Source organism: Marmota marmota, unplaced genomic scaffold, assembly GCF_001458135.2.
Source record: "Marmota marmota marmota unplaced genomic scaffold, marMar, whole genome shotgun sequence".
Classification (NCBI taxonomy): domain Eukaryota; kingdom Metazoa; phylum Chordata; class Mammalia; order Rodentia; family Sciuridae; genus Marmota; species Marmota marmota.
The window spans coordinates 3656352-3676054 of NW_026000272.1; the positions used below are offsets into that span (position 1 = coordinate 3656352).

Sequence of the window (19703 nt, forward strand, 5' to 3'; positions counted from 1 at the left end):
TATTATGCAATGTAATTTGCTTCTAATATCTTCTTAAAGTTTACGAGCTAGAGGGGAACTGCATGTTGATAACCAAAACAATCTTCATGAAACACGCTTCCATGTTCATTAGAGAAGACATACTACTTTTTAAGAAGACTGTTTTGCAAGAGCAAAGCCTAAATGTTTTGTTTGTTTTTATTTGCAGGCTGCACGACTATGATGAGTTCAATCTGAATGTATCTTGAATTCAAATAATTACTAGAGGCTGTACTGAGTTTGTAATTGGCCAGTCCTCCCCATTGTCACAGTGACCTATCTGAGGCTCCCCTTGGCTAGTGCCTGGTGATCCACTGACACAGTGATATGCCTGCTACTCTAAAGGCTTGCTTCCCTTAAGCCAAACTGCAGGAAGCAGGCTTAGGGTAGCTTCTATTCCCAGTTCATTTTCAGTGCATAGTAGGCCATTCATGGATAAATGGCTGCCCTGGCCTGAGCAATGTCTGCTGTCTTTATGCTCCACTAAACTGTTTGACTTCCACACAAAGACTTCTTCTCAGGGGCACTCTTTGGGTCATTATAGAATGGGGCTGTCAGAGGGCTTTGTAATCGTAACCATAAACAAATTACTTTAGGAAATAGGCCAGAGGCACCAGCCACAATCAAAGAGATTGGTCAAAACTGCTCCTGATTAGTATATATCAGATTCCTTACTAAATAGGAAAAAAAGTAACTGTAGGTGAAGTGATTGACATTTTTAACAGAGCTTTAACGTCTAAAGAAAGAGGCATATTGAAGTACAGATGCTACTCTGACTTGAGACATTTTCTTTCAGATGACAAATTAGGACAAAGGTCTTTCTTTTATGAAGAGTTCAATGAAAGTTCTGGTTAACAGTAGTCAATTTCCCGTTCAATTTCCATTTATTTGGAAAGTCATTCTATTGCATCCAAAACAGAGAGAGCTGGGTCAGTGCTAAGCAGAATCAGGAGAGTACGACCAGTATATGGAGTCCAGTGAGGCCTGCACAGAAACATGGAGGCCCAGTGTCCACAACCTGGGGCCCCTCTGGCACACTCTGCCTAAGAAAGGAGAATTGAACTCAACACTTTAGGGCATTTCCATTTGTTTACCCTTGGCAAAATCAGACTTTTTGATGAGAAGTGAAGTGGGGGTGGTGGGGAAGGATTTTTAAAGTTTATTTTTAAAACTGCACAAAAGCTTCTAGAACATCAAATGGTTCGTACAAAACATTTTGATGAGTTAAGTGTAAATGAATCAGAAACATATGGATTACATTTCCCTCCAAATACACAGGGGTCTCAAAATTAAAGAGGGGAAAAGGGCTTCAGGCAACATGCATTTGGGGTTTGAGTGAATCCAAAAGCATTTGAAAAGAGATCTAGAGGAACAGCAGGCCCAGAATGAAGCTGGGTGTGTCTACCTTGGACATTAAGGCATTTTATAGGTTTTAAAAATGTTAGATAGTTAAAGTCCCCTCTTTGAAGCATCTTAGATGTAAGCTGGTTTTATATGATTTTCCCCTTTAAATGCACAAGTGTTCAAGGCAGCTGGCAATGATTATTTTATTCTAACAAAAAGGAATGTTTAAAATAAAATAATGGCATAATTTGTTTAGACAAAACAGCCCTTAACCAGACATAGACGCTAACAGTAAGAAATGTTATTTGTATATATGGGAAAGAGGGGCAATGGGATGTGGTATCAGGACTATATATCTTAAGAGTTCAAGTTTCACAAAAGCCTAGAATCTACGACTAGATTATGTTCATATGTATTTTTGTCTGTATATGTGTATACATTTATATGTCTATACTATGTATGCATGTGAATGCACGACGATGTATATATTATATATATACACATATATATAATGTACTCACAAGCAAACATTAACTTACTTCCTTTGGTCTCTGAATGGCCAATTTGAATATCAGTAACTGAATCCACATGCATAGTATATGCCCTATTGCACAGGCACAAAAAACAGTTTAAATTCTTCTTCACATTTTTAAGATTTCTTGTTTTGTTTTCATTTGTAGTTTCCTCTGCTTTGTATTATTATCATGTCTACATGAGTAGGAGACATTTACTATGGACCAAACTGAACCAGGAATTGCTGCAAGTGATTTCACTAAGAATGTGTTTAAAGACTGTAATATTTATTCCAAGATGTTACAGGAACAGAACAATAAAATGTTTAGGTTTTATTTTGGAAACGGAGAGAGAGGAGATAAGAAGTAGATAAACACATGTTCTCCATTGTGAGAATGTTAACATCTTACTTCTGACCTGGAGAATAGTTAACCAATGGAGGGAGGTCCCTGCTCTAAGTTAGGGGCTAACATAAGAATGAGGAGGTTTAGGAGAGCAGCGACTAGCTGCACTGTCTCTATTTATATATGGTACCATTAAAATGCCAATAGGAAGCAATAGTAATTAATAGGCTCCATTTGCTGGCTCACAAATGAGTCAAAAGTATAAACAAAAAAAAGGAAGGAAGGAAAAAGCTATCTATAGGGCAATGATTCTCAATATTTTTAACTTATTTTTTTAAAAATACAAAATTTGGAATTGTATCACCCTTTTCATTGTTGTATGTTTTGTTATAATAATCTCCCCTTAGTCTCCCCTTATATTTGACCTCCATTGTGCACAATGCTGTCAGCTATTTTTTATAAAATTTAGAGTGAACTTAATGTGATTTGATTGGAACACTGTTTTCTGACAATTTCAAGCCTGAGATTCATAGCCAATGAATGGCCGATACTATAGCTTTGCTCCTAAGGGATTTTCAAGCATCATAAAAGCTTAGTAGCTGAAACAACCTCAAAGGTCATCTAGTTCAACATTTACCTAATGCTGGATTCCCCTCTACAACATCCCTATTAGGGTAAGCCAGCCCTTGCTTGGAAAAAAAAGACACTTATCTACCTTAAACACAGGTAACCTTCACTCAGGTTAAAAAGTGACCAAATAGCTTGAACCACCCCTCCTCTTCCTTTCCGTACCAAAGCTCAGTCACAGATAGGTCCAGTGGTCAAGGAAGAGCATAGCAGACATTGGTTTATAAAGGTCTCACCTGATAGTAAATGATACAAGGTCGTGTACAACCTCTCTTGCAGAACCATGTCAATGAAGCATTGCAAATACAATAAACCACTACCAAATTAAACACAATAAACTTCTCAACCCAAGGACTCTCATCTGTCACCCACACAGGCAAGGTAGATCTGTAGAAGAAAATGGTCCCTTTGGCTAAAAGAACCAATACTATACAGTTGAATTCAAGAGTTTATAATAACTCATCTATAGTACAGGACAGGAAATGACTTGTTGAGCAATGACAAAAGGTTGCAGTAATCAGCAATGTGGTATAATGTCATAGGGGCTAGATTTTGACGGAAGATCTCTCTTGTGCAACAAGTGGATAAAATGAGTTCTAGATAATGAAAATATCATTCAAGGTAGCAGTGCATCCGTCTTGCCTCCTGGCAGTCATGAAAGAAAGCCAGATGCCCTGTGCCATGCATTTCAACATATGATTGGTGACTGCAGCCCTTTCAAAACAACATCTTTGGAAATGGCTTGCTGTGACTCTAACCAATTCTCTTTTTCATGCTGATTTCATAAATCTTCAGCATGAATCAACCAAGGCACTGGTATTGAAGGGTGAGCTGGGTAAACTGGGCAAGGAATATCTGGTCTTATCATCTCAAAATGCCACAACCAGAAGGATATTCAGATATGACCTTGAGTACCTTAGAGAAAGGTGGATATTGGCCCAACATTCATCTTACTTCAAGTATTTAATGATCAGACTCCAAGGGCCATTTACACAAAGGTCTCCATGATATCCCCAGTATCTAACCTATGATAGACACAATGTAGTTTGTGAATGAAGGAATAAATGAACATTCATTTCATTACCTTGTTCAGTAGAAACTATACATAGGATTTCACTCATTACAATGTCAGAAGTTCACCTGCCACACAGGAGAACTCCTACAAGGAGACTGACTGACTACTCAAGGCTAGATTGTAAGAGTAGTCTGGTACTCAGATCCAAGCTCTGCCTTGTAGGGTGAAGCAATAGTCACAGTCAGAGGAAGAGTTGTTTTCCCAGCATCCAGGTAGCAGCTTATTCAGACCTGGCCCATGTGGAGCAAGATCTCAAAACTTGTCTCTGAGGAGCTATATCATAGTGCAGTGTTACATTGCCAGCTACTACCTACCTGTGTGATCTTGAGCAAATGACTCAGCTTCTTCTCTGGGCCTCAATTTTTCCACTATAGAAATATCAACAATAAATTTGTCTACTATCTCACAGGCAGGCTAACTGTAAAGTTTAACCGAGTTTATATATTGGAAAGTGTAAAGATGAATATCTGGTATGCTGTAGTTGTTCAACTCAGGGGACTAACGTCATCCTCCAAGTGCACACCAATATGGCAATGCTGAGAGATGAGTACTGTTTCCCAGGAGGCACCAGGGTACAACATTAGTTGTTTGATTCCTTCTGGGAGAAGGCTGTTGGAGATTTGTTTCTCAGTCCAAGTTCTCTGGAACCAGTTTATATATGAAGGAGGTAGAGAGGCCTCTCCCTGCTCTACCTAACTGGAAAGTAGAACAAGAAGCCTTCAGGGCACAACTGCCTCCCACCTGCATATCTAGACAGGGGTGCCTGAGTCTCTCCAGGTGTGGGGCATTTTGCCCTGAGAAATGAGAACATAGTGAACACAGGAGGGCTGCCCTCAGACCTGGGAGGGCTGACGTCAACAGAAGAGCATAGACTGTTCTGTACAGGCTCCAGGGCAGAACTATGGCCAAAGGGCTGAAAGTTCTCAGAAGGCCTCTTTTCCCACATAACAATGGAATTTGTTTCAGAACTGTCCAAATTGAAAGAAATTAGCTGCCTTGGGAGGCAGTTTTGTTTTTTCTGGTTTGAGGACTGGCAGAAGCTGAGTGACCAACCACTCAGGTCGGGCGAGAGGAAGAGGTTGACCTAATTGTGATCTCCCTTAAGGATCATTGGATGTGCTGAGATTTTCCACCACTGCTGTGACATGACTCAGGAGGCACTACTTCGGAGAACCAATAGGAGCTTCTCTTCTCCTCTCTACCATCACAGGCTGCATGAGAATTAAGCCAAAGCTTAATTAATAATAGTTCACACTGATTCATGAAAACTGGATATTTTTTCATATTTTTATAGATTTTAGGATTTTTACATTTCAGATTTTAAATGGGAGATCATCATTATGGAAAAAATGTGGCTCACAGACAGCCTTATTTCTGTTAACACATAATAGAGCCATAGAAAGTAATAGTATTAAAGCTAAGAAGGCTGGTCATTGCTGTCTATTTATGAAAATTCAGTCTTACTGTTAAACACTGGAACTATAAACAACTGTGGCTTAATTTGCCAAAGCAAAACAGCTAGAATTTCCAATGTCTTTCCATTTAGTTGAAAATTAAGGTCTAATAATTCAGCAGTTTAAATTCAAGATGCCTCCTTGGACTTTTAAAATTGATAGATCATAAATCACCATGAGCCACAACAGTTTTGGATCTGAAATTTGGAATACGTAGAAACAGCTTTCAAGATATTAAAGGCGTCTGTCTCCTGAATATGTTATTTCCCATCTTTTTCTTAGTGAGGAAACAGAGCAATTTGTTTATTACCCTTTCAAAATAAACTTATGAAAAGTAGAATTGCTTATTTCCCCCCCTAAAAATGTTTCCTTCTGTCCAATCATTTTCCAGTCATTCAGTGCAGGCTGCCTCATTCACTACAACCTTTTAAACATTGTCCTCATGAAATGCAGACTCTTTAGGAAAAAATGATTTAAATAGCTCCAAAAAAGCAGTGTTATTCCCTACCCCTTTCAAAACACTGCAGTAATTATCCTAGATCATTAATAAAGGGTAGAAACAAATCTGAAAATGTGGCAGATATAACAGGATTAAAAAGAAGACAATGAAAGAGTTATTGCTGCTCACATTATAGGCTGCCTTTTTTAAGTTTCTGTTGGGCTAATGCAAGGATATCAGTAAAACAGTAACTAGTAAGCCTTATAGGAATAATGTCAGGAATTTAACAGATAGTGAAAGAGTGACAGAGAAGGAAGAATTGTGTATTTAGAAGTAACAGCAAGGCTTATCCCCAATAGCTCTTGAAGTCAACTGAGCTGTGTGTTCACAAGCACAGCAGTAGCTCAAGGATCAACATTATCCAGACTGAGACAACCTGGAAATTTCCCTGCCTCCAACCTCCACCAAAAAATGCAACATCATTGCTCCAAGTCATTTGAGAATAAGGCCACATCAGAACTATATACTAGAAAACCAGATGCTAGAAGGTTTTTGAACAAACACAGATTTACAAATGTCCATTTCATAATCAATTACCCCCACCCTACACTCCACCCTTCCTGCAATGGAAGGCCTGAATTCTCAAGTGAGACAGCACTCCATTTGAAATAGTCACAGCATGCAAGGAATAAAAGGGGAGAAAAGAAGATATATAAGAAGACACCTGGAAAAACAGCCTACACTTTGGCATTATACTTTTTCTTCTCATTTTCTCTTTGTGCATTCAACTTTTCATTACTGGTATTTATGCCTCTGTGGTTTTCTGGTTGTTGCCATTGTTATATGAATGTGTGTGTATCAAATGCCAAAAAATCACACTGACTCTCAGTACCTGGACTATTTCTGTGAAGTCATTTATACACAGTCATAGAGTATGTATTCCCCTTTCTAATTCCTATAAATAACAGTAAAATAATATTAAAAAGAATAATGCTAATTGATTAAAGCTCAATGAAGATTTATGAGTGAGCCCTCTTTCCACCTTCTGCCACTGTAGTTGGGTGGGGCAACTTAACTAAAAGATCTCTGAGAAATGCCATGAGCCATGAAGTTTCTGGCTTGCATATCATTTATGATACCCTTGGAGAGCAGGCCCTGCATAAAAAAACCAAGGCCCAGTACCCCATAAGGTTCTCATTACCAACAGGAATGTGCCAGGACAGATGCAATGGGAGTTGTCAAACTTTGCAAACTCTCCCCCCAAAATACCTCTCATAAATTTTGTGGAATATAATGCTTTCCCTTGAAATTTTATGAATATGTTCAATTTAAGAAAACTTACCCCATACTTTATCATTTACCTTAGGTCTTATGAATTATGTGATGTCTACAAAGTTCTATGAACTTTCTCATAATCATGTTTTCATACATGTTAAAAATATAAACCCACATATTTCCAGCCAGTCATGAATTTAAAACCTCCCCCTTTTTCTAATCTTGGTAAGCAAGTTCAGGCCAGATTTCATATTTTTTTCAGTTGGAAAAATTCACCTTTCCATCTTCCATTAAGGCAATGAACTTAATTAAAGATGGAAATATGGCGATCAGAGTGTAAAAATTAGCCAGGTCTTGGCATTAGAATCATATTGTGTGGTATTATAAAGCATAGAGAGAATATGTCCCTGGAGCAGCCACTGTTGCATTCACAGTGCAAGGCAAAGCTTCCTCCACATCCCAGGGTCAAGGGACAGGTTATGACAGATGGTGTGCTCACATGGGAATTTGCAAAATTTAGTGGTCCTCTACATTTCACTTTGTTATAGGGAATTTTCATGTTACATTAGTAAATTTGGTTCATAATTCATTCCAGGTTTAAAAATATAACCAAATCTCAAAAATAAAATCTTTCAGCTAATCTAATGTGTCAAAAGCATCAACATTTTAAAATCCTTTCATCTGTAGATGTGCTAGTTCTTAATGTCACACCCAAACCAATCTTTCTTACACACCCCAGACACTCAGAGGCAGAGAAAGGGCTATATGGTCTGGTATAATCTACTGAGATATGAAACAAGAGACATAAAGATCACACTCTACCTACAAATACTCTTGATAGGAATAAACTAAGAAGACAAATGTAATCCTTTTCTAAATCAGATTATGAGAAGCAGACAAAATCACAACTTTATTCAATGTGTCATTTATCCTGGGTGACTAATGCATTATTTGTATGAAGTTAAAATTGAGCTTTGAGAAACTCTGAAATAAATCAAATGCCCTACTTTATGTAATTTTAACAGACAGATCCCATTAGGATTCTACTATGCATAGCTGTTGGTTAAAATCATTGACCAGTATCCTTATAAATTAATCAACTGAGGTAATGCTGGCTGGGCTGTCATCATTTGCTACTAATCTACATTTAGAATTCACTTTAACTTTTCAAGCCTTGTGAAATAGGTTTACCCAATTTCTATTTTTTCAAGATATATGAATCACTTCAATTGTTTACTAAAGCCTGCACAAGAAAAAGTATGTCATGGGTGTCATTATTCAATGGCATTAGAGTGTGCACTAGCATTTCATTGTAATTTCTGAGTAAGATGCTAATCAGAATCTAACAAAAATGGTCTTCATCATTCTTGATAGAAAGTTTTATCACTTAAAGTTTGAATATTTTTGCACTGTTGACAGTTCAACTGTTACAGAACTTCCAAACTAAATGGCAAAAATGTCTCATTGAAGCAAAAGGGATCTAGTTTAACCACTAATTTTTAAAAGGTCCATCATGGCTTGTATTTTTCCTGGCTCTTAAACTAAAACTCAGGTTTGTTTGACTTCAGATTGAGATTTAGTTTATTAAAAACTTATTAAGCATCTACTGTCTGCCTTCCTCATATGCAGATTTATGTTTGGTAAATTTAGCTAACTGGGTGTTTTACTTCCACTCAAAGTTCCTAGATGTCTTCATGACCTTTTACCTTCCTGTCTTCTTATAACTGCATGTTGTCATCTTTAATTTTACATTGTGAAAAAATAACATTTGGGTTTTTTTTCAAGATTACTTTTATTACTTTGAAGCTGCCCATCAAATTCTATTATCAATAAATTTCTGTGCAGTCAGGTTGTGACAGAAGGAGCCTGAGCTATGGTCCTAGAAAACTTGTCTAAATCAGGGCTCTGCAGTTTATTTAATTGTGTGACTTTGGGAAATATAGGTCTGCACCTCTCTGATCCTCACCTTTCTTCTCTATAAAATGGGGATGAACCAATTATGTTTTAGGGTGCTTCTTTAATGAGGTAAAGTCTACTAGTTCTTTCACCCCAACTACTGAAAAATCATATAGAGTTCTTAAAAATCAACACATATGGAAACTTTTCTGCACATCCTTCGATGAAAGTGTAATCTGAAGCTTCCAGAGGCATAAAAAGAAAATGTGCTCTGTTGAAAAATACATGCTAAGAAAACCCGAATCCTAGGTTAGCCTCCAAAATGGGAATAATTAAAAATAAACAAACAAAGCATGTGGTTCAGAAGAGACAATGTCATAAAAGTGTGGAGAAAAATATTCAGCAAAAGTTGAATGTATATTCTATCCCTCTTTGAACTAGATGATAACCGCAATGCAATGATGGTAACAGGTTAAGTCACCTATTTAAAAGCCTGAATAATTCCCCTCACAACATTGTGGCAGATGCTAAAGGTAGATATACCCCATGACAAGAAAATGCTATGTATGGGAACATAAAAATCACAAATTTGATAAGTTTAGGGACTTTTGAAGGAGATTTTGCCAATCAACAATGAGTTCCCATCAGGACTCCTTGCAAGTAAGATCAAAAAAAGAACATTTAATTTATATAATTTTAATAAGCTATTTCAGGAACATGTCTATTGAAAGCTTGGTGGCACTCCTAATTATGCCTACCTGTCTGACCATTATTTTAACTCTTCTCTTAGACCTCATTTTTACACTCTGAGTTTTTCCTTCATGAATTTCATCACACAAATTATGAAGGAAGTTATCGTATATTAATCATTTAATTACTCAGTAAAATGTAACTAAACACCTACTGTGTGACAGACACTTTTTTCTGCCATCATTGAGTTCAGTTCTCATCAAGTATGAATTGAGTTCATGTTTACAGATCAATGAACCTCCCTCCCAAGTACAGAATCTGCTGCTTACACCAAAGAGTTGAAGAACTATGTGTCTCTTGTTGGAGTAGGTAGCTGGCCAGTTATGGCTCATGTTTGGTTATGGACTTTAACTCAAGGCTAATTTGTAGAAACTAAAGGTGAACAGCAAAGGGCTCAGAAGCCCAGTGCACTGTAGAGCCCCCCAGCAAGCAGGGCTTACCCGATTGTTCCATCTAGCCCTGGTTATTGTGGGTTAGCAGGGTAGCTATATATTAATTCTAGCTCTGCAGCATACTATCCATATGACCTTGGGCAAGTCGCTGAACCATTCTGTCCCAATTTACTGCTTTCTAAAACAGACAAATGAGAGAATACAAATCAAACCTGGTCATAGGAAATTATCAGTAATTATTCTGGGCTTAGCACTAGGAACACAGAAATAAAAGACACATTTTCATCCCTCACAGTAACTTTACAAGTACACGGAAGACTCAAGAAAGTGATAGTATTATGCAGTACAGTACAGTCTGCTCAGGACAGTATGGAAGCACTGAGCAGGGGTATCTGACCAGGCCGGATGGGAGTATGTAAGTTTGGGGACAGAGGAGGCTAAAGGATTGCTGCCAGGTAGTAGCTTCCCAGAAATAGAGCTGAGATGTGAAGGATGACATAGCCAAATAATTTATTTGTTGGTCAAGTTATGATCATAATCACAGATGTCAACAACAATCTGATGGTATCAAGGCAACAACTCACTTCTCAGGAAAATGAATATATTGGTACTTACTTAAAAATGAAAACATATTCTTAAAGTAAAAGATCAAAAACAAAAAGCAATGAATTTAAGTATATCTCGAGAGCCACAGTATATGTTTCTTTTGAAAATATCTATTTTCCCAGTAATTGTACCAATTTACAAACATTTGTTTCAAATGTTTCAAGAAAACAAGTTTTCATTTGGTATGTTTTGAATATTGTTTGCATAAATGTTTCCATAGCTCAGACACTGCAAATAGTTGCTGAGAGTTTTGTGGTTGTCCCACAGCAAATGAGGCTAGCGTGAATGAGACTTCTCCATCCACACAGCAAAACAGGACCCTGGCAATTATGTGATGACTGTCAGCTACTGTCAAACAATATAATTCAGGGGCCAAAGCCAAGTATTTTATGTTGAGTGTTAAGACTGCTTCACCTACTCTAGCTCATTTCCTTTCTCTATCCCTAAATTCCTATTTTACTTAGAGTCTGGGTCACACTATTTTCCCCAATCTAATTCTACGTTGCAATGTCTCCAATGTCAAGACTATGCCATCAAAAGTCACCTTTTATAATCCCTTATCTCCTCCTAAAAGTGACTGAATGTCCTAAGGCAAGTCATTTTCCCATGTTGGGCTTCACTCTCCTCATCTATAGACTGAAGATATTGGACCAGATGATCCTATAGGACACTCCAGCCTTGAAACAGTAAGTTCTAGGAATTGATTAATGTCTACCCACCAGAGCCAAGCATTTTGCCAGCAAATAAATAATAGCTAATTGATGAGACCTCTCCATGGCACTTCATCAGAAACATCCATCATGCTGAATCTAATTTAGTTACTGTGGCTGTGCCGACCTGGCATGAAAACAATCAGTCCCTTTGGAAAATTAATTTGTTAAAAAAATTAGTTGACTGACATCCTGGAGGGGGAAATAAAGCCTATGTGATTGTATTTTCATTGTTCAACAGATAGTTAGGTCATCATGTACACGTTGCCATAGTCTGAAGGTTAAACTGACCTCACAACACATTGCTTCTGAATCACCCATCTGATCAAACCATACTAGAAACCTAAAGCCTAAGAAGACCACAGACTGCTAGGAAACTTCTTCTTCCAATGATTGTTAAAGCCTAGATTGCAATTTCAGCACCTGTATATGACTAGTGATGTTTTATTTTTTATTCATAAAAAGAAGCCCAATTTAATACTATTTCCAGAAGATATGTTGCCTACAAAACACAAAAATTCGAACTGCAGGAATATAGTTTAATAATGGTCACCAAGAGAAACAGAATCTGTTCATGAGATCTGGTCTGCACTGAAGAAGATAGACAATGCAGAGAATTCTTATTTGGAAATCTAACAAAACAAATCATTCTTCATTGGATAGAAGTAATGTATTTTTTTCTCTTCATTTTTTCCAGTGAAAGAAACATTGAAAAAAAATAAACAGATGAGTGATTTTGAGTTTGTAATGAAAACAGAGCCCATTTCCTTAGCTTATTCCCCAGTGCATGGCTTTTATACCTTTTTTTATACCAGCACATGCGTACTAAAGAACTGAATCAAAGATTACCTTAAATCACGAGCTGATTTTCTTTTTCAAATGAAGCAAAATGCACAGGTATATTTAAAAAATAGCATTCCATAAAGTAAGAAATCCATAATCAAAATCAGATTCTGACTGGAGTGCTATTGTCAGCTCTGCTTAAATCATGTCATTTTATTTAAGCTCTCAGATAATTTTTCTCAGCTCAGTAAGTAGGTAGATGTTAGCAGCTAAGGTCAATGAAAAGATTTACTTTAAAATAAATTCAACAATTCAGAGCATCACCCTCTCCACAGTGTAGTGTGCCTTGCTTTAAAAATACATATAAAATTTCATTAAAGTGCAACATAAAAGTTTAACATTAGAGGAGCCCAGTGCTGGACCTTTGTTTAACAGTCATGATAATTTATGGTGTGGATCTGCTATAGTTAAGTAGAAAAACAGCCTTCTCATGATGAAATACAAGTCATAAAGGCTGAAACTCAAGGAAGGCTGGAGGAATCCCAACCCTCCGATCACTCATTTCTTCTTCAGATTTTTGTCACACATTCTTCCTTAATATTCTCCGTACGGATTTATACACAATACCAGTCCATTATCTCCTGTAACCCTGTACCTTAAAAGTTATTCCTTCTGCTTTTTATTACTAAATATAACTTAGAATACAAAGAAATTCTGTTTGTTAAACCATACCCATAATAGAATCTTTTTCTGTCTTTTCCTGTTAAGTTTCTTCCATAACCATTATTTTTTCTCATTAACTTCTGCAAAAGTGATCAGAATGTTAAGAAATCTGAAAGTAATTACAAACAATTAAAACAGACAAATGTCCAATATTGTTGCCAGAATTTACTGACCAGCTATCTTTAATAGATATGTGCATTTTCATGGAACAATCTTTGAGCCAAGTGTGGCACTCATATCAATCAGTAAATGCTTGCTCATAACCTGTGAGAGAACATTATAGAAGTTAATACACCAGCCCTTAGGAAGCAATGTGCATATTTAACCATAAATGACTTAATGAAACAATGGTAAGGCTATGAACACTGCAAAAATACATACCCAAGACCATCCACTGACTGTGTTAACTTAGTAAATCTCCTAACCTCTCTGAACTTCACCTTTCTTATCTACAAAACAGAACTACCCATACCAACACCAACACAACCTCAAGGTTATTGTGAGGATCAAATCAAATAATAGATGTAGTGAATGTAAAGATTTGGCAAGAAATGTTATTGATGTTCTACCTCCAGCTTTGAATCAACCATATAAATGTATCATGGTCTTTTTTTTATTTGTATTTGTTCTTTTTACTTATATATGAAAATAGAATCTATTTTGACATACAAACATGGAATATATTTTATTCTAATTGGTATGCCAGTCTTGTGGATATGCATGAGGTTGAGATTCACTATGGTGTATTCGTACATGTACATAGGAAAGTTGTATCAAGTCCTCTAAATTTGAGCAATCAAATTTAAATGGGAATTTCTCAAGGACTTGAGTTTTGCCTACATTGTGTATGTTGTGTGGTATACGAGTGTACAAAATGTAATTTTCCATTCACATGTTTTCATTAAAAGAGCATCTATAAAAATCAGTAATAAGAGTCTCAATTGGGACATGAATTGTTCTTTTATTAATTAAAAGAAAAAAGCTGAGTTTCATAGCTGCCCAATTGCATGATAATTCCACAGATTTTTTTCACACAAGTATAATATATACACGACTCAATACATTTCTTTCAGTGATAACTAAATACTCAGAGCCACTAAATAAATAATAGGCAATGAGGATTTGTGTAAAGAGACCTCAAGTGGAAACAGGGAAATATACCAGGGAAATATGCATTTCTTTCTTTTCTTTCTTTCTCTCTCTCTCTCTCTCTCTCTCTCTCTCTCTGTACTGGGGATTGAACCAGGGGTGCTTAACCACTGAGCCACAACCCGGCCCTGTACATTTCTGACCAAGATCCACCACTAACAGCCTGTGTGAACTTAAGTCTGAGATCCAAATATCCTCTAGGATTGAGTTTGCCCATCCTGTAAAATGGGAGTCCACCTGTACATTCTAACTTTCAGTAATCAAATGAGATGACATATGTATGCACATTCCACATGATGGAAAGGATGGAAATCAAAGTGTGCAGGCTCTGGAGTCAACTCCACCTAAACTGAAGCCTGGATTGCATCACTTAGTAGAAGTGATCTCTAAAAGTAAACATCATAGCAGGATCTGTTTCATAAAGTTGTATGGAGAATTGGATTGAATATTGAATGATTTACTCCAGAGCCTGGATCACACAAAACCTAATTTGTAGTAGTGAGGACAAGTTCTACCACAGGTAAAACACACGTATGCACCCTCTCAAAACAATTTCTCCATGTTGTGATCTTGAGTGATTTAATCAACAATATACTTCTTTTCATTTATCAGTAAACACGTTTTTCAAATGTCTCTTCCTTTATGCCGTAGCAATCACAAAAAGACAGACAAAAATAAAAGTGAAAAATGTAATCACTATCAATTGTTTTGTCTACATGACACTCTAATCAAATATATGGTGGTTTCCCTATTTGAGATATGAACTACAGTTATAAGCTCTTAGGGCTACAGCTTCTAGATTGTTCCAGAGATGGCCAGTTTATTGGACTTTTAGAATTTTGAAATTACATTAAATATGTGAAAATTATGAATGCAAGAAATAGTCTTAGCTAAGAATAATGGGCATGAAATAAAGGTTCATCCCATTAAAGCCATTTCTATTCAACAATAATTAGCATGTTTAAATACAATATAATTTTTATCCATCTACAAAATGCTTAAATGTTTGGAATCTCGTTTATGTCTATAATGACAGATTTGTTTTTGAGGCAATCATTTTCGATCTTGATTTGTATATTTTAAAGTTGTTAAATGCTTGACTGAATCATTAGCAAAACAATTCATGTATCATTAAACTGATTTCTAACACGAGAGAATTTTTTTTCCTTATCCAATAGATATGTCTTTTAAGATTTAGTAAGATAGCGTTTGTCATTTGGGTGGTGAGGGTTGGGAGATTGTGGAGGAGATCTATCACTAGCTACTTTCATTACCTTTAATCTCTCCTTCCCATATATTCCCTTAAGAAATTCAACCCCAAAACATTTGCTGAGTGAATACTCAGAGTGGAGAAGGCATATTGTAGCAGGAAAACACACACACACACACACACACACACAATCTTCCCTTTAATGGACCACTGAGGGAAAGGGGGAATGATAAATGGATGGAGGTAGAGAACAAGAAATCCTGGGAATCACTAGGTGGTAGTGAAAACAGCCCCCCCACACAAATACCCCATAGTCCCAGTAGTCCAGGTTGGCAAAGGCAATGTCCCCTCTATTTCCCATGCCTTCCCAACCATGAGCAGTCCTATTCTGCTCTTCCAGAGGGCTGCAGCTAAAGAAGCCTTCCAAGACCTGTGCACACGGAGCAGGCAGAGGCAGCAGGGCTGAGGGGCTACATGGGCCATGCCCGGCTGGCGCTGGAACAGTTCACTTTTGTCTGGAAAGCACCGCCTCCCCCTTTGGCCCCCACAAGGTCTAGGAAAACTGGGGAAAGTGTGGGCTGCTGGGACAGGCCCCAGGGGCTGCCTTAACCCAAGGAGGAAAAGCCTGGCCTGCACATGGCCCCTTCTCAGGCTTGACAGCCCCACACAGACCTTTGAACTTTCTATTTATATAACAGTTTAGTGAGTTTAAGTCTCTTCCTGTATAACTGCCAGTTTGCAAGCTCGCCTCTAATTAGGCTACTTGTGAGACATCACATAAAAACTACAAACAATTGATGCCTTCCTTCATAGTGAGAAGCCGGCCACTGTCACAAACACTTAACTACAATTTTCACTAGGATTTTTAACATTTTGGTTTTGCTGTCATGGTGGCATTTTTTTATTTTTAGAATTTGTTTTTTTTTTCTGTATTTTCTTCATTTATTTATTTCTAAATAAAAAATAAGGGGCTGGGGTTGTGGCTCAGTGATGGAGTACATGTAAGGCACTGGGTTCCATCCTCAGCACCACATAAATATAAATAAATAAAATAAAGGTATTGTGTACATCTACAACTAAAAAATATCTTTAAATAAATAAAGTAAAAGATAACCAATCCACAAAGAACCTTGATTTGTCACAAAGCAATACTTAATCAATACTGGAGGGTAGATGCTTATAAAAAATGAAAGCCAGCAGACTTTGTAGGCTCCCTGATTTTGTTTTTTCTCCCTCTTAAATGGGGATTAATGACTTGGCCATTGCTGGTAAACAAATCCAATCCAGCCACATGATCTCCAGACACCTCAAGAATCCATTTACTTGTTTATCATAGACAAGCCTATGGAATGATTTGAAAAACAATATTTGATTTTTTCTGTATCTTCTTCCTTTTTTAAGAATAAGTGATGTTTTTGATGCACACAGACATCTGTGCCTTCCTTTCCTTTCACAGAATGGTTCATATTAAATTCAAATTCAGGTGAACATTGCTCATTCATCCAGGAATCTTAAAGAACTTGAGCTTTGGCCCTTTAATTGAGTCCAGAGCATGACCCATTAAGGTATTCTTACAGTCTGTAAAATGCAGTGATACATTCGGTTAGACATGGGAGCATTCCCAAACACTGAACATACCTGCACACTGCAGCATCATTCAGACCCCATCTTTTCATTTTTTACTTGTCCTGACAATTGTGTGTATTTATAAATGGGCATACACTTTTTGTTTGCTGTAGTCAAGGGTTTGCAAATAACACATATGCCTCTGTGTGTACAGTCTTTGTTCATTCTGTCTAGGAAATCGAGTTTGTTTTTAAGCTGTCCTGATCCACTTACTATCAAATATCTAGGGCTGCAGAAGAGACAGCTCTGAGCTCCCTGTTCCACAAGTGAATGTTAAGAATAGGCTCAATATAAATGAACTCCTTAACTTCACAGGGTTCTCCCCCAACTCCTTCGTCCTCCCTGGAGGTTGTGGGGAGGAGATGGCATCACTTTCAGCAGTAACTCTCAAGGAAGAGAAGTAAACATATAATGAATGTGTACCCAGCATTCTTTAGACATCCAAAGAGTTTGGAAAGGTACAGACTTCTATTAAAGACAATGTCAAGCTTTTTAGCTCTTCCACCACTGTTACCTCTGTATTTCTTTCTCTACAGGGGTGTACAAAACACAGAAGCACAACTGCATTACAAATGTTTGTAAACACAGATGCACAAGGAACCTTACTCCTCACAATTGAAGAGTAAAAAGGAGAAATGGTCCTGGATCATGCGCACAGAGGGGAAAGATGGGTTTATTCATGCAGACATGTTATACCAATTCATCAGTATTTCATATAATATCCACTGTTTGCCCAAGTCTGCATGTTTCTTAACCGATGTGGCATAGTGATCTGGAGGGAAAAAAGGTTTTTCATTTTCCTTTAGAAAATATAGATTCCCAAATGGGGAAGGGACACATTTCCTGGAAAAATAGAAATCAAATATAAAAGAGCCCATCCCCTTTAAACATTCAACTGTATGTAAGATTAAACTCGAATTAAAATAATATAATAAACATTTTAAAGACCTAATACCTTGTATATATTTAACATTTGAACTACACCCATGAAATAAATTATAAGTGTCTGTTAAATTAAGGATGTGACCCACACCACATATTAGGCAAATTGTATGCAAATAATAAAGCTGTGGTTGTCAGTTTTCTGCAGAATAAATTACTGAAGCAGAGTAAAGACTATGTGCAAAAGCATAATATTTAATTGAGCAGTAATTTTATTGTGATTTTCACTTTTAAATAGCAACAGTGTGATTTTTTAAAAATGTAACAATGTTTTTCTGCAGAGCTGATAAAACCCTGCATGGTTTCAAAAAATACCTCATAGATTAATACTGACACAGCGTAAATTGTGCTTCACAGAATTATCTGAAATTGCTGCAAAATAAAATGTTTTTAAGTTCTGATTATCTTGGGTTTGCAATTAAAGGAGTCATGATTGGTATAACGAAGGTATTAACCAAACATAAGACCCTTTTTTCAAAGAAGGGAATTACCTAAAATATCACAGCAACAAGGGAATCCCTTGTAAAAATGAACAGCATTCATAGCCAATGGCAGATAGTAGTTGAAAGATTGCAAAAGATTCCGCACTGTTGGTGGGCACTATAGATTATTCTAACTACACTTAAAAGGGCGATAGCCAAGAGTGCAATTCTAAGTGGTTGCCGCCATGTCCTCCCTTTCCATCTAATTCCTTGGGCTGTAAAGAAAAACTGTCGTGTTAAAATAATATGACAAATAACAGACAATAACGTTTGTAATACAGGTGAAGTTTTTAAAAAGTCAATCGATTCCTGTATCAGTATTTATGTATGTGCGCCAGCACATCACGCAGAGAGTAACAACTTTCTGGCTCCCCAGTCACCTCTGCACCATCTTTCAAAATCTCTTTGAACCACAAGTTTTGGGTATTTTTTGAAGGGCAGACGAAACCTTTGAATCCGAGTTGAGTGTCCATTACACAAACCTAAGGCTGCCTCCCAGTGGGAGGCTGATGGGGGTCCAGCCGGTAATTAAATGCGCATTGGCATCGGAGCAGCTGACTTTGGGGGCCAACTTCAAAAAATGCTATCTAGAAACCCGAGCGCCAAAGCCGTCCCTGATTTGGGGTCTATCGTGCTGTGGCCCCCCAAGAAAACACTGCTCCGCGCTGGAGGGATGGGAACTTGGGCTGAGCTGGCTTTAGGGAAGGTGTGCGCGCTGCTCTGCACCAGCGGGGATGGAGGTGGCGGCAGCGGGGTCGGTGGTCGCCAAGTAAGCGGAGGGTGTCCAGTGGCACCTGGCCGCCTGGTCGCCACCGTTCCTCCACCTCCCGCAGCGGACGCAGGGCACCTGGAAAGTTGAGGCATTCCAGGGGGACGCATCCAGGGCGCAAAGAGGCCGAGCCAGTGAGACCCTGGTGAAAAAAGCTCAGCAGAGGTCGTGCAGCTCATCCCCGGGATGGGTGGCCCGAGATCCGATGTGGGCCAAATGCAACTCTTTGGACTTGGAGTGCAAAGCGACGCTTTTGCCAGCATCATTTTCTCTCCACGCACCTCCCCCCACCCCGGCACCCAACCAAGGAGTCACCGGCTGCTGGGGCCAGAGGTGGCTGAGAGCAAGTGGGAGGGCGTCCGGGGCGCCCCCCACGACAGCTCTGGCTCCTCTTAACAAAGGCGAAAATCCCAGACCCCGCCTGGGGACCCGCTCATTAAAGCAGAAAGCAAAAATCAAAACCTACCACTGCTGCTCCAAGTCCCAGTCCCTGAAAAAGTCGAATAGATCCATAGCGGCCGGGTGGCGGCGACGGGCGGGCGTCCGTCCCTGCTCGCTGCGGGTCAGCGCGGCTCT

At 38.1% G+C, this 19703-nt stretch overlaps 1 protein-coding gene across 4 annotated transcripts in view; it reads right to left on the minus strand.

Moving 5' to 3' along the window:
• Positions 1-19701, minus strand: part of Aff2 (ALF transcription elongation factor 2) — a 465019-nt gene extending 445318 nt beyond the window's left edge. For 3 of the 4 annotated variants that reach the window (XM_015498023.2, XM_015498020.2, XM_048797039.1), the window contains exon 1: positions 19594-19697. In XM_015498023.2, coding sequence (XP_015353509.1) covers positions 19594-19640 — 47 coding nt within the window. In that variant the 5' untranslated portion in view covers positions 19641-19697. Of the gene's footprint in view, positions 1-19593 lie in introns of all 4 variants that reach the window. The other variant, XM_015498021.2, reaches the window with a different exon arrangement.
• Between the last annotated feature and the right edge of the window lie 2 nt (positions 19702-19703).